This window comes from Micropterus salmoides, unplaced genomic scaffold, assembly GCF_014851395.1.
Source record: "Micropterus salmoides isolate LMB-PRFRI ecotype aquatic unplaced genomic scaffold, ASM1485139v1 Ms_hic_scaffold_10, whole genome shotgun sequence".
Lineage (NCBI taxonomy): Eukaryota > Metazoa > Chordata > Actinopteri > Centrarchiformes > Centrarchidae > Micropterus > Micropterus salmoides.
The window spans coordinates 35,328,453-35,355,350 of NW_024040041.1; the positions used below are offsets into that span (position 1 = coordinate 35,328,453).

Here is a 26,898-nt window from a genome sequence, read left to right on the forward strand (position 1 = left end):
GGATTTTTTATGAAACACGACAAATTTTGAGTCTTCTGATGAAAACGATTTCCATGTTTTTGGATATTGTATTTCTACCAAACCCACCTCGTATGCTGATTTAAAGTGTAAAGGCTTGAATAGTTTTGTTCTAAAGTTTGCTATTGTATTGCTCGGGTAAAATAATGCAGATGAGTTGTTGGGCAGGGTGACGAAAAAATCCTCTATCCATTTATACGTGTGTTTGTAATCTGCTAAGGTAGCTGAATGACCTGTTTTTCCAAAATCCACCTGTTAAATTTATCTGGCCATCCGACCCATTTGACTAACACCATGTCCCGGCCTTGTCTTTTCTTTCTAGATAAAATCTTTTCTATTTTAAATGTTTTGTTTTTATCTATAATAACTTTTTGCATCTCTTGCTCATAAAATGTCCCCTGTAATATTTCGCCGTCATAGTCTTTTAACCTGTAAACAGGAGGGGCCCTTGACACGCATTCCTTTACAGTGAAATATTCATCAGTATAATTTTGCTCATAACCTTTTTTAAAAGGTAGTTTTGAAATTCTTACAGTATCGCCCACCTCATATTTAAAATGAATTACTCTTTTATCTTTTGTTTTATACAAGTTGTTAAATGATATCTTCAGTGTTTTTTGTTACATCACTTTCGTGCCGTCTTGTGTAGAGTATAGGCATCTTGCATCATGAGCCAGTTTTCTACGTCTGAATCTGCGTACCGAACTCCAGTAGTGTCAAATATGACCTTTTTAAGTTTTTGCTTGCCTCCGTAACCCCCTACGTTTTCTGTCTCATCGTGTATATTTCTCATCTCATCCTCCATGATCTTTGTTACAAAGAGTAAAATGTAAATGCTCCGTACTTGTATAGCGCCTTTCTAGTCTTTTCGACCACTCAAAGCGCTTTTACACTACATCTGCATTCACCAGTCAAACACATTCATACACTGAGCCTAATTGTTCAAACAGAAACTAACATTCACACTCTGCCGGAAAAGCCGCCAGGGGCAATTCGGGGTTCAGTATCCTGCCAACCCGCTCTACCTCCTGAGCTACAGCCGCCCCAGAGTGACATTTCAACATCTGTGTTCAAGTATTTTATTTCCAACGACACGCAACATATCTGTCAGCAATGATTACAAGTATACACTTTTCAGAAAATAAGTACAAGCACCTATCTCTCTTTGTCTCTCGCTGGGAGAAATGGGAAGGGTGAGATATCACCCCTCAGACAGGCTGACTCCAGGCTCTAAATACCCCAGAGGAGGGACTGAGTGCTGTTTGGGCAGTCTTGACCATAAAACCTTCCACCTCCGGTGAAGATGAGGTAACAGACTCTATGCATGACGGTTAAAATGACCATATTAACCTTGTCCGGAGACTAACTTCATTCTGAACCATGGTGTCAGGACCATTTTGGACAGAGCCCCCCCCCCCCCCAAACACACAGACACTCCCCAGGATGAGTTATAGGACAGGGTAACCACGGTAATGGTGTTCCCCCTTTCAAATTACCGCAGAATTTGGCCGATGTGCCAAATTGAAGCCAGACGCCAGAGAAGGAACGGCCCCAAATTCCTTTGTGGACAAAGAAATGTTATCTCCTCATAAACGTACCTTTTTACTCTGTTTAGCTAAATAATCCTTAACAGTTATTTAGTAGTTCTTCAGTTTTGAACAAGTTATTATCATGTTCTTGTTAGTAACTATGTTGAAAAGAAGAAACCACAAAGAAAGTTAATTTAAAGTGCTTCATCTGTTGTGGTGGCAGCCCGGCTGACGGTGAGCGTCCTGGTTTTTTCTCCTTTTTATCAGTTATTCTGCTTTTTCCTTGGTTTTCTGTTCCCTGCCTGCCTCCCTGTGTTTTCTCCTGTGTGCTCTCTCTCTCTCTCTCTCTGTCTCTCTCTCTCTCTCTCTCTCTCCCTCTGCTCCTGAGCCCAGCCAACTACCTGCACCTGCATCCCATCAGCCACCTCGTCAGCCTGCCACACCTGCCAGTAATCACCTCATGACTGCCTGTATTTCAACGCCGGTTCTCCACACCATCCTCGCTTGATCGTTGTTGCTCCATACCCGGTGCCACCTCCAAGTTCAGGATCTCATGTTTGTAGTTTTTTCCCCCTGTGCCTTGTCGTTCATCCCTAACCCTGTCTCTCTGTCTGTTTCCCTCCCAGGTACACTCACCCTCGTCCTCCGTTCAGTCGGCTGGGCTCATCCACCGGCCCTCTCCTCCTCGGACTTCCCCCACAGCGTCCTCCCTGTTCTCCCACCGCTCCTCGCTTCCTCGGCCCCAGTGTTCCCCGGCTCCCTGGCCCCCAGTCTTCCTGGTTCCCCGTGCCTGTGTTTCCCTGACATCCACCTCTCCCTCCACTCCACTCCCTCTCCCCCTTTATCCCTCAATAAACCTCCTTCCCTCAGAGTGCTGCGTTTGGGTCCTCTCTGTCCCCACACCACACCACCCTGTAACATCATCAGCGCTTACATACCTGCATGTAATTCACATTTAACTAATGCTTTGTTCCAAACACTTATTGTCATGTGTTTAATAACCAATTTCCCCAGCTCCTGAGCCAAGGATTGAGTTGACTAGAAGTTAAATAGTCAGAGGATTCCCAGGTCCTCTCATGGAACCAGTGCCCCCCCCCAGAGGACAGAATAAATATTACATGTCATTGTTCTTTAATGCCTCTCGTTGTGCTTAATTTATATTACTGTGTTTTATTGTCTGTAATCTGATGCTATGTTCTTATAACTTATAAATTTTCTAAGTAAGAATGTTTAACAATCAGTATTGTATTCTCCTGGAAGTTTAGTTAAGGTGCTTTTTCATCTGCTGTGATCCCTATGAAATTTTTAACAATAACTTTTCCTCTTATCAAATGCTTAAAACTCAGAACTGTATAACAGTTTAGGACATTTAAGAGTTGATTGTGGAAAGGTATTTGATTAAAATACACGCAAATAGACTTTAAGACCATATTAAAAGTTAAGCCAGAATCTCAGAGGAGACCTGAAAGCCCTCCTCCTTTAGCCTAGCCAAATTTAACTTAGTTATGATCATATAACTTGCGTTCATTAGTTCTCTTACTCCCTTAGAATCAAATTCTTTCCCACAATAGACCAACTAAATTCACATTGAACTCAGTTATTCTCATCGATTGCATCCTGTTTGTTTAGGCATTGTTTTATGTCTTTGATATATTTAACCTTTGTATTCACTTTAGTTAGCTAATAAATCTCACCTAATCACAGGAACGGTGTGTGTGTACTGTTTAACTTCAGAGGATTCACCTTTTGATATGAGACTGTCTGACTGATTAAACTGATTTAAAATTATCAAGCAATTACGAACTAACTGATCACTAGCAAAGAATTGTGCAATAATTAAGCCATCAGGCGTCCTGAAGGCCTTCAGCAAAGGGAAATTCAGGTGGTGCCCCAAAACGGGTGCTTATGATAACAATATTTACAAATGTTATTATTCATAACTTTATTAACCAAGAGTAGATACGCTCTACTGCTACACATGAATCATAAGAAATTGTCAATCCATCAATATTTCCTGGACTGATATTACGGACTCATCAATATTTTCTCACTTAAAGAGTTAAAGGTAATAATAATTTGCTTGAGAACGATGGGATTATTCTACATGTTATGCACAGCAGCTACAGTGAAGTCATTGGCAGTGAAAGTCTTTATTCTCAGGCTCCTCCAACAACACAGATATGTATAATAAATATAATAATAATCCTTATTTGTAGAGCACTTTTCAAAAACAAGTTACAAAGTGCTTTAACAAGTGTAAAGAATAATACAAGATAAGAGCATGAAAAATTACTATAAAATTAGTAAAATACAATAAAATAAAAGGGATAAAATATAAGAAAACTAACCCATTTATAAAACACTTATCATCCCGTATACTGAAATCTAATTAGAATTAAAGACTCACAGACACAAAGTAGTGCAGCAGCAAACAGCTCTTAAACAGTAGTTAAAATATGTATATATACTGTTATACTGCTATAGTAAATATATCTATCCTAAGATGTAAACAGGTGCCATCAGTTTGTTTGGCAGGAGAGAAGTGTAAAGTGTATCAGTAATTTAAGGTGCCAGTAAAGTGACAGTTCAGCAGTCTTATGGTCTGAGGGATGAAGCTGAGCCTGGTGCTGCAGGACCAGATGCTGCAGTACCAGCAGCAGGGAGAACAGTTTGTGGCTGGGGTGGTCGGGTCTCTGGTTAGTCTGATGGACTTCTTCCTGGGGTGTAGATGTCCTCCATGGATGCAGCTCTGTCCTGCTGATGTGCTGAGCAGTTTTCTCCTCCCTCTGTAGAGCCTAACCGTGGAGGGCGTAGCAGCTGCCTGACCAGGAGGTGATGCAGCCGATCAGGATGCTCTCAGAGGTGCACCTGTAGAAGGTGCAGAGTGTTGAGGAGTCCATGTTGATCCTCCTCAGCCAGCAGAGGAAGAAGAAGAGCTGTTGTCTCGCTGTCCTTGTGATGCCGTTGGTGAGGGTCAGGTCAGGTCTTCGCTAATGTGGACCCAGAGGAACCTGAAGCTGAAGACACTCTCCTTTTTAGTCATTCTGTGTCCTTATGATGTCGATATAGAGGTTGTTGTCCTGGCTCAAAGATGTCGGGGCTCTGACCTCCTCTCTGTGGTCTGTCTCATCATTTATTCTCACAAATGTGTTCCTCTGGTCCAGGTGGGGGGCTAGGGTGAAGGCGTCGGCAGCTGACCTGTTTGTTCTGTATGCAAATTGGGTCCAGTGAGTCAGGGAGGGGGGTCATGATGAGTGCTACTAGGCAGCAGTCGTTCAGGCAGAGGGCTTTAGTCTCTTGGGGAGGGGGACTGGTGGTCTTTTTTAAACATGTAGACTACAGACTGGAGCAGTTGAACATTATTTTGGCTGTGACTGATGACATTTCATGAAAATACCTGATTTATCCTCTTACACAAACAACTGCTAACCCAGTTTCAACAGTGAGGAGGCCTCAGGCATGGCTGATGTTTGTCCTCAACCTCTAAAAGCATCTCTCCAGGTCAAAGTGAACATGTCTGCTGAAGGTGTCATCACAGTGCTGTCCACAGCGCAGGCATACTGAGTCTGCAGATAGTCTTTGTCAAACTTCTGTCCAGCAGACCGATCCCCCAGACAGGCACTCAGATGGAGGGTGGCTTGAAACCTGGAGGACAGCAGCACCAGCGAGGCGGCCAAACAGACGACAGAGAACGGGACGCTTTGTAAAGACGTCCTCTCTGCTGGGAGGATGAACGGGATGACGATGCGGTTTCTCTCAGGTTCACCGTATTTCTTTGTGAGAGACTCGTATCTCTCCCAGACACCGTCCTCTGGGGGTTTGAGAGGACTGACAGTGATGTTGGGAATCAGTTGATCTCCAGCTGTCTTCATGGAGTTCCAGTAGTTTGGCAGTTTCACAGGCCGATGCTCTCCATCAGGAATCAGACAGCCGTCATCTTTGTCACATTTAAAAACTCTGTGCTGCGGCCTGATGCGTCCTGTAGCGACACCATATACCACATCAGCACTGCTGGTGCAGTTCCAGGGAGAATACAGGAGCACGTCTGTGATGGAGGGCAGAGGCAGGAGGCAGCTGGCTGGGATCATGAAGTCTCCGATCGCTCCGTGGGCCACAAAGGTGATGTCTACACTGTTGCTGTGGTTCTTCTTCTCTTCCACGTCGATGCGTTCTTTCAGGAAATTAAACATGTCCACGAGTTGGGAGAAGTCTCGGGACTCTGAACCGTCTCTCAGCCACTGCAGGACGCTTTGGTTCCTGCACTTCTTTATCAGTTCTTCCTTTTGGTCCAAGTTCCTACAGGTGTTCCCAAGAGAGCGTTTAACTCTGAGTAACCACAGCGTCCTTCTGTAAAAAAAGAATGGCAGCAACTTGAAGTTATTTTCAAACAGTGAATCTTCCTGTCTAGCACATCTCTACACTCTGTGTCAGAACAGACAGGACATCTGCAGTTATTTGGGAGTTCAGTTAAAGCTTTCAGCCTTCAGGTCTGGAAATAGGAATTGTACAGAATGGCCAGGTCCAAACTAAAGAGAGGCAAAAGGAGCCTATGGGAGGAAGATTGAGGGACACCTCAGCATGAGGGAGCCCTGTGTGTCTAACACTGTATCCAGCATCTCCCCAACTGGCAGCAGGCATCCAACAACTAGCACCAGTAGTGACCTGCTTGCTGAGGAGCTCAATCACAACTTTGCCCATTTTAAGCTTTTAGGCCTCGTCCGACCGCAGTAGTTAGCACTGTCACCTAACAGCAAGAACGTCGTGGGTGCGAACCTTTATGTATTTATTTATTTATTTTTAACCCTGTCCTGCCCAGCAGCCTGGTATAGAGTATAATGACCTGGATACCATATTGTGCCAGACAGATTTTACTTTAACAAGAGAGTATTAAAATACTCCTTTGTCTGTTTTATTATTTATTTAATTATGTATTGATTTGTCACCGGGCCGGACAGGGGGGCAGACACGGGGATGGGGGGGCACAAAAAGACAGCACAGAGAAAGGACAAGACCTGTAAGAGAAGGGGGATGGAGGATGGAGGGTGGGGACAACAGGGAAAAGCTGTGGGTAACACCAATTGCAGAAAGCAACGAAACCTGCAACAGAACAGAGAGGGGGGAGGAGGAGAAAAACAACAACAAACAAACAATAAAAATAATAATAGTAAAAGACAACCAGCCGAACAGCAGCAATAAACAGCTGACATATTAAGACAACTAAGAGAAAAATGAAAACAACAAACAGTCACACACACTAAATAAGCAACACAGCACAGCCACGAGAGCTGGAATAATAATTAATTTAAATAAGTAACTGAAAGAAAAGCATCAGGAATAATTCTACCAGGGACAACCTAAGTTTGTTTGTGTCTGTGTGTGAGACTGTGTGTGTTTGTATGTGTGTGTGTATCCAACGAAGGTTAAAATCAAGGGCAACTGGACTTGGTTGAGTTCACCAGGTGCACATTTTAGACAGAGAAGATGGATGGTTTGAAAGAGGTGTCAAGGAAGCATCTACACCAGGGTGGAGAAGCCGTCATTGAACAGGGGAGGGGGTCTACGCCACCACTTATCCCCCACTTACAATGCTGTCCTTTCATCACTTCCCAGGAAACTCAACAAACGTAACCTATTGGCCTCAGGTGAAGATACCAACGATGGTCGTTCAGTCTTGGCCTCAGGTGAAGATACCAACGATGGTCGTTCAGTCTTGGCCTCAGGTGAAGATACCAACGATGGTCGTTCAGTCTCGGCCTCAGGTGAAGATACCAACGATGGTCGTTCAGTCTTGGCCACAGGTAGTCTTAACGACTGTAACGACTGTCGTCACAGCAACAAGGAACACTAACGAACCAGCGGTATCGATGACCCGGGCCAACGACCCCACTGAGGTTAAATAGCTGAGTTTCCCTGCCAGTCAGTCAGAACTGAAGAAGTCCTTTGGATGAGGGACGAAACGTCTTCCAGTATCTTCAACCAAGTCCAGTTGCCCTTGATTTTAACCTTCGTTGGAGAACTTTGACCTGGATGACTGAGAATCTTCATAGACATGTGTGTGTGTACATGTGTGTGCGTATAAGCCTGTTAAAGAATGTAGTTGTTAGTGAGAGTGGGACGCCACGACTGTAACAGGCAGGCAAGAACCCCAGGAGCCAATAGGGGTGGGAGAAGAAAAAAAAAAAAAAAAGACTCCCAGATGCACCATGATGCAAACGTGGAAGACCCCGACCTAAAAGTACAAAAAAATAAATAGTACAAATGACGGAATGTAAGAGGCATAACCCGTGGAAGAGCAGCGCCCGGACCGACCACGGCACGCACACAACATAGACCAGCGCTCCTCCCCACCCAGCACCGCAGTGCCGCGCAGCGAACAACCAAAACGCCCAAATGCCACACAATCATCAACACCAATGCACAAGTGACGAGTGTCGACTCATTTCCATTTCCGGCGCTTGTGTGTTGGTACCGTGTTGTGCTGCTCTCGCTAAATAACAGTTACATTTGTTTGATTACAGCGGCCAACTGTTCGCTAAACACTTCTTCTTACAGTAATTTTGCCTAAGCACTCACAGTTCTTTCCATCTTTTAGTGACTGCTGTTCAATCTCATAGTTGTTCTAAAGTTTTGGTAGCTGACGCTACAGTACTTTAGCTTAGCCGTTAGCAACTTTAGCTTAGCAGCTAGCGATGGCTTCTCCTTCTCCCTCTCTCTCTCCTACTTTCTCCTGCTCGGTGTGTCAGATGTTCAGTTACTCCTCTGCCTCCTTTAGCGGTAATGGTACGTGTAATAAGTGTAGTTTGTTTATAGACATGGAGGCGAGACTCAGTGATTTAGAAGTCCTGCTCCGCACCTTGGTAGATCAGTCTTTAGCTACTGTAGCTAGCCAGTCCCCGGTAGTCGGTGCTGAACGGCCTGAGTTAGCCTCTGGTAGCCGTCCTCCGGCATCCCCTGTGCAGCCAGGAAAGGGGGGGGGCTGGGTGACTGTCCGAAGGAGGAATAGTCGTAAGCATTCAAAGTCCACGGGGCATCATCAACCTGTTCACGTTTCTAACAGATTTTCCCCACTCAGCGACACACCCGCTGAGAAACCAACTCTGATCATTGGCAGCTCCATTTTGAGAAACGTGAAGTTAGCGAAGCCAGCGGCCATAGTTAAGTGCATCCCTGGGGCCAGAGCGGGCAACATTGAGTCTTATTTGAAACTGCTGGCTAAGGATAAACGTAAATACAGTAAGATTGTTATTCACGTCGGCGGTTATGACTCCCGGTTATTTCTAGAAATCTGGCCAAGTTTATTAGTGGACCAAATCCACGACAACCCAGAGTTGAGACCAGGAGGCAGAGTCGCAGTCTAACATACTTCTCTGCCCTCCTAATTCAGCAGTTACCCACCCAAAACCCTACGCAGAGTCGCAGTCTAAAACACTTCTCTGCTCCTCCATTTCAGGAGTTACTTAGTGAAAATCCTATAGTGACGGTGTCTGTCCCCCCGACCATCGAAATTATTTAAAAAGGTAAACAGAAGAGGAGCTGTGCATAAAAACCTCATAAAAATTAAAACCACAAGAGCAATAGTGCAAATGAATAGGAGAGTTAAATGTGGACTCTTAAACATCAGATCTCTCTCTTCTAAAGGTGTACTAGTAAATGAACTAATATCAGATTATGATATTGATTTATTTTGTCTTACTGAAACCTGGCTGGGTGATGGAGAATATGTTAGCCTAAATGAATCCACCCCTCCCAGTCATATTAATACTCACATTCCTCGAGGCACAGGCCGAGGAGGTGGAGTTGCAGCTATCTTCCACTCTAGCCTACTAATCAGCTCTAAACCTAAACTAAACTATAACTCATTTGAAAGCCTTGTTCTTAGTCTTTCACACCCAAGTTGGAAATCACTGCAACCAATTCTCTTCGTTATAGTGTACCGAGCACCTGGCCCATACTCTGAATTCTTATCTGAGTTTGCTGAGTTTTTGTCAACTTTAGTCCTTAAAACGGACAAAGTTATTATTGTAGGGGATTTTAATATTCATGTGGATGTTGAGAATGACAGCTTTAGTACTGCGTTTATCTCTTTGTTAGATTCCATCGGCTTCTCTCAGAGTGTTCATGAACCGACTCACTGTTTTAACCACACCCTCGACCTTGTTTTGGTGTATGGTATTGAAATTGAACATTTAGTGGTGTTCCCACAGAATCCCTCTTTATCCGACCACTGTTTGATAACTTTTGAGTTTGTATTGCTGAACTACTCTCCATTGGGCAAAAACTTCTATACAAGATGTCTGTCTGATAGTGCTGTAGCTAAATTTAAGGATGCGATTCCTTCAGCTCTAAATACATTATCTAGTCACAAAGTAACGGAGGACTCCTATGCTAATTTCAGTCCCTCCCAAATCGATCATCTTGTTGATAGTGCTGCAGGCTCGCTGTGAATGACACTGGACTCTGTAGCCCCTCTAAAAAAGAAAATACTAAAACAAAGACGGTTAGCTCCATGGTATAATACTGAAACTCGCAAATTAAAGCAAATATCACAGAAACTTGAGAGGAATTGGCGTTCCACCAAAGTGGAAAATTCTCGTTTAATTTGGCAAGATAGTCTTAAAACTTATAGGAAGGCCCTCCGTAATGCCAGAGCAGCGTACTACTCGTCATTAATAGAGGAAAATAGGAACAACCCCAGGTTTCTTTTCAGCACTGTAGCCAGGCTGACAGAGAGTCACAGCTCTATTGAGCCAAGTATTCCCATAGCTCTCAGTAGTTACGACTTCATGAGCTTCTTTAAAGATAAAATTCTAGCTATTAGAGACAAAATTCACCAAGACCTGCCCTCAATTGGCACCGACTTATCTCTAAACTCAGGAACCTTAGAAACAGCTGTAGAACCAGATACATGTTTAGACTGTTTTGCTTCCCTCAATCTTTACCAACTAACTTCAATAATTTCTTCATCTAAACCATCAACCTGCCTCTTAGACCCCATCCATATAGACCTATATCTAACCTTCCATTTCTCTCTAAGGTTCTGGAGAAAGCAGTTGCTAAACAGCTGTGTGACTTTCTACAGAGCAATAGTTTATTTGAGGATTTTCAGTCAGGATTTAGAGCTCATCATAACACAGAGACAGCACTGGTGAAAACGACCTCCTTATTGCATCAGATAAAGGACTTGTCTCTGTACTGGTTTTATTAGATCTTAGTGCTGCATTTGATACCATTGACCATCAGATCCTATTGCAGAGACTGGAACATTTCATTGGTGTGTTCATGAGTGCCAAACACTATGGAGGGACGGACCGCTGTGCGTTCACAGATGTCCATAGATGAACCATAGTGCGTTCAGGGTCTCCACAACATGCTCGGGCCTTTTGATGCCAACCCCCCTTGGGCTAAACACCCATTTATGGAAAATGTGGCAGCAGAGAGGCAATGCTCCTCAACTAACCGCGCGTCCCCTGACACATTTCCATGCAGAATGGCGACAACGCTGCACGCTGTCAAGCTGGATGGCCGCATATCACCAGTTTTCCAGGGAATCAGAGAAGCCACACTGTCCTCACAGGAGGAAGTCGACGTCCTGGCCGTTGAGATCCAACAACTCCTGCTCAAGCAGGCTGTCGCTGTTGTCTCTGCGCACAACATGCACAAGGGTCTCTACTCCACATACTTTTTGGTCCCCAAAAACACGGGAGGTTTCAGATCCGTGGAATGGTAAGTCAATGGGTTTTCAGTGCTGGTGCATTGAGAGGGAGACGGATCCGTCCACCTGTTTGGTGGGATCCATTCTTTCCTTCCTGCAAGGTCTGATGGAGAAGGGACGTATTCGACTGTCAAGGTGTACGCTGCAGCCATCTCTTCCTGTCACGAGGGGTTTAATGAAAGATCAGTCTTCGCCCATCCCCTTGTAAAGGGTTTTAAAGCGACTGATGTCATGTGTCTCAACACCACTCAGTGGGATCTACCACTTGTGTTGAAAGCTATAAGGTGTGCCTGTTATGAGTCCCTTTGGCAGTCCTCTCTGAAAATGCTATCTCTCAAGACAGCCTTGCTGCTAACTCTCACCTCTGCTAAGAGGATGAGTGAGCTGTGTGGCCTCTTGGTTCACCCCAGGTGTAGGCTGCTTCGTGGTGACCATGGTGCGGCTGTGTTACGACCGAACCCCTCCTTTGTTCCCCAGAACATTAGGAGCTCATTCAGGTCCAGGATAATACATCTGGCTGGTTTGCTTTGTGAGTGTATCTCCCAAGTCTATGTGCAGGCGGGAACAGAATCACCCTCAGAGATTCGTGCACACTCCATCCAGTGTAGTGGCAGTATCCGCGGCCTCTATCAGGGGGGTGAGTGTCAAAGAGATCTGCACAACAGCGTCATGGTCGTCACCATGCCATGTGTGTTTCTATCTCTTGGATGCGTCAAGCACCTTCTCAGTTTCTGTGCTCACAGGTGCAACCCAGAATCTGTGAGGAGGGACTGTGGTGTATACCAGTAGTAAAGGGGGAACATACACAGTCTTTGTCTGTCGTTCCAAGGGGAAGTCAAGACAACTCAGGCGTTGATGGGCAGGCATGACACCCACTGGACCGTCACTAAGGCAATGTGGTGGTTTGGGTGTGGCCGGCTTGTAGCCAACCGTCTTGGTGTGGTAGACTTTGGCCTGTTGCGGACAGTCATCGGGCTCCACCCACTGTACCCATAGAGTCCAGCAGAGGACGGACCTGTGTGAGATTGAACGAAGGTTACGATATGGTAACCTTAGTTCTTTAAGCACAGGCGAAGTCCTCTACCGATTGCTAGGACACTGCTATTTATATGGTACACACGTATCGGTAGCAACATCCTGTTGGCTGGCTACGTACAGTGGGCCAGTGCGTACGTGTGATTGGAGGAGATACCTATAGAGTCTGAAGAGGGCTCCGCCTGTGCTTATAGAACTAGTGTTACCATATCGTAACCTTTGTTTGTTTATTTTAACTCTGCGTTTAGCACCATCATCCCCAGCAGGACGGTGTCCAAACTGCGTGCTGAGTACTCTACATTTTATACACCAATGACTATACAGTAACCCACAGCACAAACACCTTTATTAAATTTACGACAAAACTGTGGTGGGTCAAATGCAAAACAACGGTGAGTCTGCCTACAGGGAATAAGTCCAGAAACTGACTGCATGGTGCCACATTAACAACTTGATACTCAACCTCTCCAAAGCAAAAGAACTGATAACTGACTTCAGGAGGAAAGGAGAGGAATATGCTTCTCTACATATCAAAGGAGACATACTCAATATCATGGTATCATGCTATGATCACCAACTAGAATTTGTGTAATGTTTTTGTGAGTAGTTGCACTTAAACTACTTAACTACGTTCAATGACAATAAAGCAATCTCATTCTCTGCCCCCACTGCTACACTGTTAGCAGCTACTGTGATACCCACTGGTGTTCCTCATTCTTTGTGTAGCATCATGGGGTTAGAGACCATTGATGTGTTAATTGACCCTTCGCTAAGCCACGCCCCGAATACACAGCTGGCCAGTCACAGTGCAGAATAGGACTCACTGTGACTCAGGTCCGACACTTTCATGGCTGCGCTCCATTGACTCTAAAGTAAAAAGAGTCTTTTCTAGTTTTCTAGCTTTTTTCTGCTGTATTTTTCTTCTGGTTCTGGTCAAACGCAGTTCCTGGGGCATCTTGTAATAGTTACAGTCGTTACCCAGAGAGGTTGAAAGGAGAAGTACGATTTATTCTCTTTCCAAAACCTAAAATAAATCCAGAAACATGTCGGCTGTGGATTGTTCCACAGCCGACATGATGTGTGATGTAAAGTTAGCTTCCTATTGAATGTAACGTTATAAAGCCCTACTGTTCTGTTTTGCAATGATTGTAATAATGAACAGAGGCCTACCCAGCTTAACAGGGACACTGTTGATCCTTAACATCGTTGTCTATTGTCTCAATTGTCTGGGATGCGGTGGTCCACTTGTACGGTGTGATAGGTAGCCTTTAGCTTCTAGCTTTCATTTTTTTTCCATGTACGTTTGAGTCAGTTTTAGTCAGTATGAGTCAGTTTGACAGCCTGACTACAACCTTCAAATATATAATGCAACTGCAAAACTGTCTGCTTCTTTCTGAGATCGCTTTTTCCAACACATTTGTCAATATTTCTTATGGGAGTGCAGCAATAGACAGCGGCAGCGCCGACAGTTTGTCGGACTTACCAACAGTAACTAAGGGGGCGGGGCTTAGCAAAGGGTCAATTGACAGGAGTAGGCGGGGTCAGTGGATGGCAGGTATTGGTTAAACAGGAAGGTATAAATGGTGGCATGGCCACTTCCTCTTCGTGCTGCTGACACCAAGCACCCACATCGCTGTGCATGCAATGTGCACGGATGCTTTAATGGTAAGAGTAAATGCGCTCACGTGGGGTCACTGATAATAGTGTTACAATCTGTTAATTTGGGTTGCCTGTGATCCCAGGCTCACTGTTAGTACGGACCTTTCCCTCCCCATGTGGACGAGCAGTTGCTTGCCAGGGTAGGCTTCCTGCAGGGTTGGACCTTCCTTTCGGAGCATCAGGGGTGTCCATTCGTTGTTAATCATGGGTAGGTGTTCATGTAGACTGGGTGAACGGCTAATCATTTTCATTTAGCCACATGTGAGTGCTAACATGGTGCGTGGTAACTGTGTGTTTGTAGGTTGTGCAGCCTTCCTCTTGCCTGCACAGTGGGGGAAAAGCTGCCTTGCCTCTTTCTAAACATGCTAGAAAACCTCCTTTTTATGTACATGATAAAAGTTCTGTTTGGCTCTTTTAATGTAAGCTTGAATGAAGGTGTGATTGGGAGTAAGCTAACGGTCTCTGTTAGCTCAGTTTTAGCAGACTGTTGTAAATATTAATATTTTGTTTATTTTTGTTTTCATTCTCCTTGAGGGAAATTTTATTTCTGTTTATTTGCTTTGGATTTAAATTACCAGTTTGGTTTCTGTTGAACTAACGGATTTTGTTTTTGTTTGACTTTATAGTCGCAGTTCTGTCTGTATGTTTTTAATAATACAATACAATTCGCAGTAGGGTTAAAGCCAGGCTCCTTAGCGAGAGCCGCAGACGATCCGCCTCGCCACATTTGGCTGATGTGAAAAGGGTTTTAAAATATCTTTCCTTGAAACATGGTGACCCCTGGAAAACCTGGGTTGAAGGAAAAAAGCTAGAGACTCACTGCATTTCTTTGAAACTTTTTTCCTCCTCTTTTGAAGCCTGCATGATTTCTCTCTCTGGTCTGTGATCAGATCAGAGACCGAAAGCAAAAGTTGACTGTTCTTCCTCCGACCTGAAGGTGAAAACAAAACATTTCTTATTAACAAGATTAGTGTTGCTATTAAAATGCACTCTTCACTGTAACTCTGAACCTGGTTTCATTGTTGTTGTTTTTGAGGTTGCAGGTTTAGTGGACTGGATTATAGTGGAACAGGTTTTGTTGCCCATGATGCAGCTGACCAGAATAAGAAACCCATGCATTAAGGAGCTTTTGTTGTTTAAATCTGAACCTGTTAGGCCTCCACTAAAGCCTAACAGCTGGGTTACAGGGAATACCGGCCAGATGTTTCAGATCTCTAAGTTTAAAGTAAAGAAGCGTTCAGAGAGTCAGTGAAAGACAGAAGAAGACAGGATCTCAGGACATGATGAGTGTCTGATCTTACCTGCTTTGGTGCTTCACAGGTGAATTTCTGAGAGCAAATACTAACATCTGATGATCGCACCTGTGTTTTTTATATGTGAGGAGGCGGCGTGCTGATGATCACACCTGTGTTTCTATTGGCTGATTAACAGTCAGATCTTAAAAGAGAAAGCGCCTACAACACAGTTCAACATGTGGTGATCCCTAGAAGGGAAACTCCGTGTTTAATGTTTGTGTTTGAGAACAGATGGTTTACAGTAAATAGTGTCCCAGGCAAGAAGTTTAATAGAAAGTAAAACTATATTTTTTTCCAAAAAGAAGCTCAAAGTTTACAGCCTGCAGCAGCTCTGACATTAGAAAATGTTTGTACAGTGTGTGGAACTCCTTCCTCCTGTTACATTAATTAAAACATTCCTATGAATATTATATTCCATTCCTGCCATATTCAGCCAATAGACCCCCACTAAACCACACTGCTCCTTTAAGCTGAATTATACTCAGTTTGCTAATGTTAGACCCCAGCCTCTGACCTTCGACTGACTCGTGGTAAAGGAATATATGTACAGCTGAATAATCAGAATCAGGTTTAATGTCAAAATGTAGAGACTTTGATGTAGAGCTGATGCTGTCTGAAGGCAAAGATTGATCTGATTTTTCTTCTGTTCACTCACTTTGCATTTTGTTAATTGATATATAAAAGCTATTAACATGTATATTTTTCTTAATTAACAGCATGTTTTCCACACCTGTCCAAAAGCTTTTGCACAGTACCCAATTTCAGTTAAAGAAAGCTTTATTGGCATCTCGCCGGCTGTCTCTCAGGTTGTGGCAGGCTGGCACATGGTTTGCTGAACAGCCAAATCTTTGTCAGTATATATCAGTATATCTTTGTCAATGTCAGTATATTTGGTGCATTGTGTTAAGAAGTGCAGCTCCGTCTCTACAGCCCCCAGACTGCAGTGCTGTTGTATAGTCATGTTTTAGGGCAGAATAGCATTGTAGTTTGTGTTGTGTTTCAGTGACTAATTTTGTTTGGTCTGATGGTTATTGTCCTGAGCCTCTGTGATGTGAGCTGGTGTTGAATCAGGAGTCTCAGGACGACTTGGTTCAGTGGGCTCCTTCCTAGATTCAGCTCTTGGCTTTTCAGAGCTGGATAGTGGAGTGAGTGGGAGTCGCTCATTTTTACATGTTGCCTGACTTTGAGCGCTCTTCTTTTGCATCTTAATAATTAGAGGCTATTGGCCTAATTCTGCCCTGCAGGCGTTATTGGATGTTTTCCTCTGGACCCGGAGGACACTCCTGCAGAACTCTGCATGCAGGACTTCGGTTGGCCACATATTTAAGGCTAAAGTTTTTTTTGTTAAATGTTGCTGTTGCTAATTGTGAAATTGTTGGTGGAATGCCTGGAATGTTTTTGAAAGATTAAAACTCTCTTGTTGGTGCCAGTAAATCCAAATCATCTGCGTAGAGTAAACACTTTATTTCAGTGTCCAGCTGTACGACTCCTGGAGCTGTAGAGGTCTGTAATGTTGTTGCCAATTCATTAATGTAAATGCTGAATAGCGTAGACTCAAACTGCTGCCCTGTCGCACCCCTCTCTCATTTGGTGGAAAAAGTCGGTCGTGTTATCTCCAAATTTGACTGCACGCTTACTGCTGGAGTACATAGATTAACATCACTCTGAATGAGTTTATATAAAAGTCCATTTGAGTCAAATGCCTTTTGGAAATCAACAAAACAAGCAAATATTCTACCTTTATTTTGGATTACATGTCTATGGATTAGGGTGTGCAGGGTGAAAATGTGGTCTGATATTTGATTATTTGGGAGAAATCCAATTTGGCTTTTACTTAAGGCGCTGCGTTCTTTCAGGTGGTCAGTTATTCTTGTGTTCAGTAAGCTGCAGAACACTTTCCCAAGGTTACTGCTGACACAGATGCCCCTGTGTTGTTTCGGTCAAATTTATCTTATATGGGGGTGGGAAGTCCTTCGATCCAGGAGCCAGGGAAGTGGCCTACATTTAGTACGAGATAAACAGCTTTATGGCCAATTTGAGGTCCAGACTTGGTGTCTTTCAGTTGGTTTTGTATATGTTTATTTTACTTTGCTCTTACTTCTTGAGGGGTTCAGTGTACTTGATGTGAATATCTTGGTTGTCTAGTTGCCAATGATTTTGGTTTGACTAGAGACGTTTTCTCTAGTTTATCTTTAGAATCAGTCCAATGATCTGTTTATACTTTGTTGTTTTTAGTGGTAGACAAATTTGATATTTGAGAGCTACATACATATATTGTTTAGGTGGTGTCAGCCAGGTTCATGCTTTCTTTATCGTCTGGGTAATTGGTGGATAGAAATGGGTTTAGGTTTCAAAGTGTGTAATGGAGCTTTGATAGTTTTCATAGCTGTCTTTACCCCATCCATAGGTGCGCTTGATTTTGTACATTTTCCCAGGCTTTGTGCAAATATTGTCTCTGTTCTGCATTGACAGACTTTGGATTTTATCGTGTACAGAGAGAGTTTCAGGGGCTTGACTGTGAAGGAAGGTTTAGTTTAGTCTCTCTCTCTCTCTAGAGATCTCTACATATAAATATATTGGGAAAATAAACAAATGTATAAATGTCATTTCTGGGAGACTGACCTGTGGGAAACAGCAGTCTGTGGTGTTAAAGTCAGACACTTTGTCAAATCTCCCTGAGCTCTGGCAGGTGTTCTGACTCTATAACAGCATCACACTGTTTCCTCCTTGGCTGGAAAGTCTCACGTGTCATCTGGCTGTGATGAAGTCACTGATATTAAAAGCAAAACATCTTGTACAACAAGTTGTAATCTGTTATAAAATTCCTGTAGCGCACCTGGCTTATTGTTCCTTAGCAGGTGTGTCAGACTGCTGCTGGCTGCTTCAGGGTTTAACACTTACAGCTCACCTGGACACTTTATTAGCCTGTACAATCCAACCCAGCAGCTCTGACACACATCTACATTCAGCCAGATTATAATGTGTCAGGAACACTGTCAGACAGCTGTGAGGTGAAGCCTTGTTTTAGCCTTTTCCCAAGGCAACAGTGGCTGAGGCTCATGGGTATTGTAGTTTTCTGACAGCCCATGTATGTAACTCTGAGGCTGTCCATATAAACATGAAATCATTTAATTAATCTGAAACTTGCAACAGAAGCAACATTTAAATTCCAGGTTTCTTTTTCAGATCTGATGTTGCAGAGTTACAGCATCTCACAAAGTGAGTCCACCTCTCACATTTCTGTCTTTTCATGTGACGACACTGAAAAAAAGACACTTTGCTACAATGTAAAGTAGTGAGCGTGTAGCTTGTATAACAGTGCAGCTTGTATAACAGTGTAGCTGGTATAAAAGTGTAAAGTAGTGAGCGTGCAGCTTGTATAACAGTGTAAAGTAGTGAGCGTGCAGCTTGTATAACAGTGTAAAGTAGTGAGCGTGCAGTGTAAAGTAGTGAGCGTGCAGCTTGTATAACGGTGTAAAGTAGTGAGCGTGCAGTGTAAAGTAGTGAGCGTGCAGCTTGTATAACAGTGTAAAGTAGTGAGCGTGCAGCTTGTATAACAGTGTAAAGTAGTGAGCGTGCAGTGTAAAGTAGTGAGCGTGCAGCTTGTATAACAGTGTAAAGTAGTGAGCGTGCAGCTTGTATAACAGTGTAAAGTAGTGAGCGTGCAGCTTGTATAACAGTGTAAAGTAGTGAGCGTGCAGCTTGTATAACAGTGTAAAGTAGTGAGCGTGCAGTGTAAAGTAGTGAGCGTGCAGCTTGTATAACGGTGTAAAGTAGTGAGCGTGCAGTGTAAAGTAGTGAGCGTGCAGCTTGTATAACAGTGTAAAGTAGTGAGCGTGCAGCTTGTATAACAGTGTAAAGTAGTGAGCGTGCAGTGTAAAGTAGTGAGCGTGCAGCTTGTATAACAGTGTAAAGTAGTGAGCGTGCAGTGTAAAGTAGTGAGCGTGCAGCTTGTATAACAGTGTAAAGTAGTGAGCGTGCAGTGTAAAGTAGTGAGCGTGCAGCTTGTATAACAGTGTAAAGTAGTGAGCGTGCAGCTTGTATAACAGTGTAAAGTAGTGAGCGTGCAGCTTGTATAACAGTGTAAAGTAGTGAGCGTGCAGCTTGTATAACAGTGTAAAGTAGTGAGCGTGCAGCTTGTATAACGGTGTAAATCTGCTGTCCCCTCAAAATAACACATCGCACAGCCATTAATGTTTAAACCGCTGGCAACAATAGTGAGTACACCCCTCAGTGAAAATGGCCACATTGGGCCCAAAGTGTCAATATTTTGTGTGGCCACCATTATTTCCCAGCACTGCCTTGACCCTCTTGGGCCTGGAGTTCACCAGAGCTTCACAGGTTGCCTCTGGAGTCCTCTTCCACTCCTCCATGACGGAGCTGGTGGATGTTAGAGACCTTGCACTCCTGCACCTTCTGATTGAGGACGCCCGACAGATGCTCAGTAGGGTTCAGGTCTGGAGACATGCTGGGCCAGTCCATCACCTTTACCCTCAGCTTCTTTAGCGAGGCAGCGGTCGTCTTGGAGGTAAATACTGGACCGTGTGAGCTTTCAGCTGGGAATAAAACTGTTTGATTCTTACGCTGCAGTGAAAACACAATGTGACCCATGAACTAAATGCAGCTTACAAATCAAAGTTCCTGTCCTCAGGTGGTCCCAGTTCCTGAGATGGGAAGTCCTATCTCTGCGGTGTGTTCAGGTGCTTTCAGTCTGAATGTGGAACAACACGGACGCTGCTACAAAGACGTGTTGGATCGTCGTCCAAGTCTGCTGAAACACTTTGAAGCTTTTTAGTACAAAGTCAGTTTTGTCCCAGAGTTGTTACTGCACCGTAAAAACACTGTAAACGCAGTGCGTGGTTTCACCCCGTTAATCCAACGTTTCTAACCATCAGCACGTTGTCCGCCATGTTTCTGCATGTATGAGGTCAGCAGCTCGTGTTCTGAAATGTTCTCAGCCGTTCCCAGTTGTCGGTTTGACTCCAGGGGGCGCTGGCGTGAATCTTCCCAGTAGGGAAATCATTTGATTCTAATTATTCTAACAGCACACAAATGCACCGTGAATAAACACATTTCTGTTCTGTCTTTTAAAACAAGTCACCTGTTCTAGTTGTCATGGTCACTGTGCTGAAACAGCTGCCATTGGCTGTCTCAGCGTGAAGCTCTGAGCCCGATTGGTTAGCCTGACGTGTCACTCAGGAAACTGGGTTGCTGCTGCAAGCATGTTGGTGAGATCAGGGGGGGAAACGTTTCCCTGTTTCTCAGCGTAACGTTTAACACAGGTCACTGTGGATTAAAGAACGCTAGAATCCCATAGATAAACGTGTTGCCGTGGTGATAAAGTGAATTAAAATAGTTTGTTAGCATAGAGCAGTCAGCTCTGTAAGTTGTTCATCTTCAGGTCGGGTAAATTGTTACCAACTTGAGAGCCAATCAGAAAGGTAGAGGGGCGGGCTGTAGAGGTGACCTCGTAGAGTGACATCACAGGACAGACGTGAGCTGTTAAAATCCCTCTGTGTGTATTTGTACTGCTTCATCAAGATGTAGCCTGATGCTAATGTCAGTGTTGCAGCCATTAGAAAGTAGCAGCAGCTAACGTTCCTGTGCGTTCATGTGTTCATGTGTTCATGCTGTCAGCTGCTTTAAAGCTCCGACAAACTCTGCGTGAGAAGTGAAGGAGCTCTGCACTGAGGACAGAGTCTCGTCCGCTCGTTAGGCAGAGAGACAGGAAACGCTGGAAGACGTCTCAGCTGTTACTCAGACGACCTTTCTGCAGGTTCTCCCTGCAATACTAATACTCTCTGTACACAGTACTAATACTCTCTGTACACAGGACTACAGGACCAATACTCTTTGTACACAGGACTACAGGACCAATACTCTTTGTACACAGTACTAATACTCTCTGTACACAGTTTTACTTTCTAAATTAACAGAAACACACAGCAGGCTTTTATTTGAGTTGTTTTAATGACACGTTATAGAGATGACATCACACGTTATACAGATGACATCACGCGTTATACACTGAACAAAATTATAAAGGCAACACTTTTATTTTTGCCCCCATTCATCGTGAGCTGAACTCAAAGATCTAAGACTTTCTAGGCCTGTTTCTCTCAAACGTTGGTCACAGACCTGTCAGAATCTGTCAGTGAGCTCTTCTCCTTCAGAGAGAAGAAATGATCCCAGTTACTGAATCCTGCTGATATCGTTCACACATCCAAACACATTGTCAGAATTTAAACAGCAACCATGAAATCTTTTTAGTCAACAACAATATTAACCAAGTACCAGGTCAGAAAAAGTGTTCAGAAGTTCTGATGTTCCTTCAGCTGTTTCCAGAGTGAACCAGGAAACCAGAACTCTGATTCAGTATGTTGACAGTTTCCTCCTGACTTGAACTTCCCATAAAAACAGACGGCTCTCTGCAGCCTCTGCCTGTCGCTGCTGGGACCCGTTAGACTTTCAGAGAGACGAAAAGTGAGCCAGATGTCATCAACAGCTGGATCTACAACCTTCTGAAGCTGGAGGACACGTCGGGACTCTTTGTTCCTGCTTCATCATCATCCTGTCCTCATGTTACATTAAGCCTTTGTGTTTCTGCAGCTCTTCAGCTTCATCAGGCCGCAGCCCCAAACGCTTCGGCCTCACACTCAACCTGCTCCGTGTAACACAACTTATATACAAGTATACAATACAGATATATGGAGTACTTTCTCAAATACTTCACCTTTGGTTTCAGTTTCAGATCCTATTCTTCCTGACTTATTTCATTACATGTCTTTTAGAAACATGTTTGTTTCAATATTAAAAATAAAATCAAGAAAAAATAGTGTTTTATCAGGTGAAATTAAATCTTTGCAGTAAATTAATTTACCAGTAAAACCAGTAGGCCTGTAGATCCACCACAGTTACTTTAGGAAATCCATCACTAGCTAGAGAGGCTATTTTCACTTAGAGGAGATTCACTTTAAAATGTTCTTTCTTAATATTCTTAAGGCCAGAGTTGAATCTGCTCTGTCTTCCTAAACCTGAGATATTTTCTACTCTTCCTTCTTTTTTAATCGTTTTGCCGACTCATCTTGATTCTTTTCTTTTGACTCATCTTGATTCTTTTCTTTTGACTCATCTTGATCCTTTTCCTTTGGCTTTGCATCAAAGTTAATGGTGAAATGATCTGAGACTCCCTCATTCCAGACAAAGAGACCAGAGATTTCAACGTTTCTGGTGAGGACCAGATCCAGAGTGTGACCGTCCCGGTGTGTTGGCCACTTCACATGCTGAAGAAGTTTATTTTTCTTCAGAAATTTTGAAAATCTTTTAGTATAGGAACTATTTTTATCGTCAACATGGATGTTGAAATCGCCAGTCACAATGATGCTGCTGTATGTTTTAGAAACCTCATCCAAGAGCTTTTGAAACTCTTTCAGAAAGACACTGAATTTATCGTTTGTCGGTGGGCGATACACATTGATCATCAGGAGCGGCTCGGTCCACTCTTTACGTTTCAGTTCTGTGGCAACATATTCAAAGGTTATGGGTGCTTCGATAATAATAATTTGTTTACCATGCAAATTCTGTAGGAACATATTAGCCACCCCTCCCCCTCTCCCATCCCTTTCAAAAGTATGAGCATTTAGGCCTGCAATGTGTAAAATGTCAGAAAGGACTGTGGCTGCGTTGCTTTGTGTTAACCACGTCTCTGTTATGAGAAAGACGTCCAGTGTCAACCCTAATATGATGTCTAAGATCATCTGTAGTTTGTTCATTGATTTCGCGTTCAACGATCGAACATTAAGTAACGCCAACCTTAAAGTTCCAGGAGGTCCTGGGTTCTTCATAAAGTTCTTTCTACGCTTGATCATTGTTTCATCATCGTTAGGATTCCATTTAATCTTCACTGTCTCATCATCTGTATTAAAAACCTCCTGATCGCTTTCTTCATCTGTTTCACTCTCTTCCTCCTCCACTGTTTCATCGCCTTCATTAACCCTTTCATCCTCATCCTCCTGATCGCTCCCTCCCTGCTGCCCACTTCCTGTCAGCTCATTTTCCTGACTTCCTCCCTCTTGCTCGTCTCTGCTCTGCTCAGTTTGACCACTTCTCTGCTCGTCCTCGTGTCTTTGATCTGTTTCAGTCTTCTGTTTCCTGTTTTCCTCATGTTCTCGCTGACCCGTAGCCATCTGCTCAAACATCTTCCTGTGAAGAAAACAGATGATGCTCGATCAGTCAGCAGGATTTAAGAAACCACAACATCAGTGGTGACCTACATACACATCGGAAATGTAAACCTAGCATGGTGTTAGCCAGCTGGGTTCGCAGGACATTGCTGAAACTTGGCGGCTGATAAGTGGATAACTAGTTCATCTGCAGGATCAGGATGTTCCTGCTTCTAGCAAAGGTTAAGCAGCAGAATGTGAAGCCATAGATTATCCACGTTGTAGGATAAATATCAGGGCTACTTTGATCTGATAATGTGTCCACTATAAAAACAAACAGCTTTCAGACCTGTAGCAGGAGAGTATCTGAGTTCAAGAATCCCTTTAACACATGCAGAAGACAGAAAACTTACTTGATGTTGTCAAACTGTTCCCTCAGTGTCTGGCTGATCTTCAGAAGTTCGTCAGCTGTATCTCTCAGTGATTGGCTCGCTTCAGTCACATGATTATTCTTGATCAGGTCTGTCCAGTTGTCAATCACCTCAGAAAGTGCAAACCCCAGTCCTACAGCTCCTCCCACAACCTGATGATGAACAGGAACAGATCAATACATCAGCATCAAGGACAAAATGTACATTTATCAAAACTGTCAGTCATAAAAACAATTAATCGGTAAAGAACAAAACTGTGTGTAGTCGTCACACCTGCCAACATTTAGGTTAAAAACAGGAGTTTTTTGCAGTGGTGGCAGGGCGTGTGCGAGGCGACCACTTCACCTCACTGTAACAGGGACACTAGCTGCTGAACAGAGACTGTTTCTGCTGCTCCCTGAAAACAGATTTCTATCTGTTCACCTGCTGCTCAGAAGGAGCCTGTTCTGATGTTCTGATCGTGGCTCTGGACTCAAGCTAGATAAAAGGTAATTCCCTGGCAGTGGCAAACAGCTTTGGTTTAATATTTGATTACATTAATGTTTAAGAATATTTTATTGCTACTGTGTAAAGGGAATACTGCGGGGAAAAACACCTTATTGCACTTTTGTGTATATAGCAGTACATTTAAATCAAAAGAGTGCAATACACTACTTAAGAATTCATTATTATATTTGCCTAGCACTAGTATTTTAATTTGTTTAGGTGAAACGCCGCCCTGACATTTTGACAACAGCTAACATGAAGTTAGCTAACCCATCTGTCTGTGCAGAGAACAGCTGCAGACGCACCCCTGGATCAGGGAGGGGGTTGGAGTTGAAATTGTATGTAGTCTGACACTAAGCAGACAAACATCACATTTTGGATCTGCAAGTGAGGATTGATAATAATAAAGTTTGAGTGCGTGCAAATAAGTTTCCCAGGAGAAACAACTGAACGGCAGGTCACCAGGTGACGGCTTTGAAATCTGCACTGCCGGCAGGTTTGAGTTACAGATCATTTAGTGTGATTTACTGTGGAATCATCAAACACTACATGTGTGGAGTTACTGAATCTTACCACGGCTCCTTTAACAGCAGTTCTGAATCCAATTGTAGACATTTGTTTGATGAGATGTTTGGCTCCTTTAGCAAACAAAGATTTACATCTTTTCCCGCTAACTTGAAATGAGAAAAATGTTAAAATACTGGCAATTCCAACTATCGCTGCATATCGTTTCAGGGGGCTCTGGATGACCCCCATGGATCCTGGTCCTGCATCAAAATAAAACTGTGGCACATTGATCTCCCCCTTCAGCCCACAGCGTCGGCCCGTGGCTCTCAGAATCTCTGTCATGGTGTTTCGGTCCAGTTCATCTGGGTCTGCAGAGGGACTCCTGCTCTTCACCTCCGCTTTCAGCTGCTGGAACAGTGTCTGGATTTTATCTGAAACTTTGTTGCTCTGCTCTTCTATCTTCTGCGCCTCTTTCATGGTGCTACTGGATAAGAGGTGCTCAGTGAGTTTAGTCAACATAGATATGGGGACACCCACACCTGAGGACGCTGAACCCAACTGACTTATAAGTTGAGAGGCTGCTATGCCGGGGAACAAAATGGCCCCGATCGCACATGCAGCTCCAACCACCGACAGTGAGCTGCCAACACATTCACTGACGTTGCATTTCTCCCTGAGAGACTCCAGCTCCTGGGCCAGTTTCTTCAGCTGCTCTGCACAGAGCTCCCTCTGCTGGATCCAGGAGAACATCAGCTCCAGCAGCAGGTCAGTGGTGGCCATGATGGAGGTCTCTGTGTCCTCTGGATCGTCTAACATCAGGTCCTGCAGCAGGTCAGCAGAGGCCATGATGGAGGTCTCTGTGTCCTCTGGATCCTCTAACATCAGGTCCTGCAGCAGGTCAGCAGAGGCCATGATGGAGGTCTCTGTGTCCTCTGGATCGTCTAACATCAGGTCCTGCAGCAGGTCAGTGGTGGCCATGATGGAGGTCTCTGTGTCCTCTGGATCGTCTAACATCAGGTCCTGCAGCAGGTCAGTGGTGGCCATGATGGAGGTCACTGTGTCCTCTGGATCCTCTGAGCTGAGAGCAGAAAACTGAATCAGGTCTGAAAGAAGAAAGTCAGAGGAGTTATTTGGTGCAGCTTATACATCTCCGTGACAAGTGAGCAAACTTTCTGCTGATGAAGACCGTGAAGCATGATAGAAAATCCTGAAGAGGATCTTTCAATCCAACTTTATTTATAAAGTAAGTATAAAAACAACCAGGTTGACCAAAGTGTAGGAGCCAAAATATCATCATATCAGGGATTTTCCGACCTGAAAATCTGACTCACGTAAACCATGCAGATCTGTAATAAAAACATGTCCTCACTGACGTAAGTAACGTTGTTATTTTGCACCAAAGCGTGATGTTTCTCTGAACCTAACCAAGAGGTTTTGCTGCCTGAACCTGAGCACATTGTGAAGATCTGAGAATGTTAACAACGCTCTGTTTCAGGTTAACTAGCAGCTTCATTTTGAACGTTTCATATTTATTGTTGCTAACGTGACAGCGGAACCTGACATGTCCAAACATGAAGCTCAGGTTACCCAGGGCGTTGAAAGTCTTGAGCAGGCGTCCATATGTGAGGAGCTGGGAGTGAGAATGTATCGACCTCTTTCCTGCCAACAGGCAGGCACTTCACTCTGAAACCAGGGCACCACAATAACGGTGGCCCGGGGTCAGTAAAACGTAACATCGGGACATTTGAACTAGCCCAATCAGGCCAGTGCAGAAACATTAGTATTTAAAAGGAAAAGAAACCTCCTGCAGTTGTTTTGCAGCTCTTGGCGCACCGTTGTCCAATCCAGAGTTGTAGTTACGTGACGAAAGGTTGTCAAATGCTTTTGTAAAATGTTTTTGCCAAACATCTCTGGCTGAGCTCTGTTAGCTGAAGTTATGTTAACGGTAAACAGTACAAACAGGCAATGTTAGATTTGGCTTCGTACTGTAGCAGAGTCACTGTTCAGTCAGATACTAATATAAGTGGCTGGACTGGAGGGACACAAAGGCAGAGAGCCGAGGGG

At 43.9% G+C, this 26,898-nt stretch overlaps 2 protein-coding genes across 3 annotated transcripts in view; both read right to left on the bottom strand.

The window, feature by feature from the left end:
* Window positions 1-3,474: 3,474 nt before the first annotated feature.
* The window catches only part of LOC119896609, a 34,226-nt gene continuing 10,802 nt past the window's right edge, over window positions 3,475-26,898 (bottom strand). Inside the window, exons 1-3 of one of the 2 annotated variants that reach the window (XM_038710102.1) lie at window positions 15,255-15,310; window positions 14,774-14,884; window positions 3,475-5,894 (exon numbers count right to left, since the gene is read on the bottom strand). In XM_038710102.1, coding sequence (XP_038566030.1) covers window positions 5,024-5,894; window positions 14,774-14,817 — 915 coding nt within the window. In that variant the 5' untranslated portion in view covers window positions 14,818-14,884; window positions 15,255-15,310 and the 3' untranslated portion in view covers window positions 3,475-5,023. Of the gene's footprint in view, window positions 5,895-14,773; window positions 14,885-15,254; window positions 15,311-26,898 lie in introns of those variants that run through there. The other variant, XM_038710103.1, reaches the window with a different exon arrangement.
* On the bottom strand, window positions 21,218-26,185 carry LOC119896608. The gene is made up of 3 exons (XM_038710101.1): window positions 24,901-26,185; window positions 23,824-23,993; window positions 21,218-23,450 (listed from the first exon to the last, which is right to left on the bottom strand). The coding sequence occupies exons 1-3, from the start codon at window positions 25,876-25,878 to the stop codon at window positions 22,295-22,297; spliced, it is 2,304 nt and encodes a 767-aa protein (XP_038566029.1). The 5' UTR covers window positions 25,879-26,185; the 3' UTR covers window positions 21,218-22,294.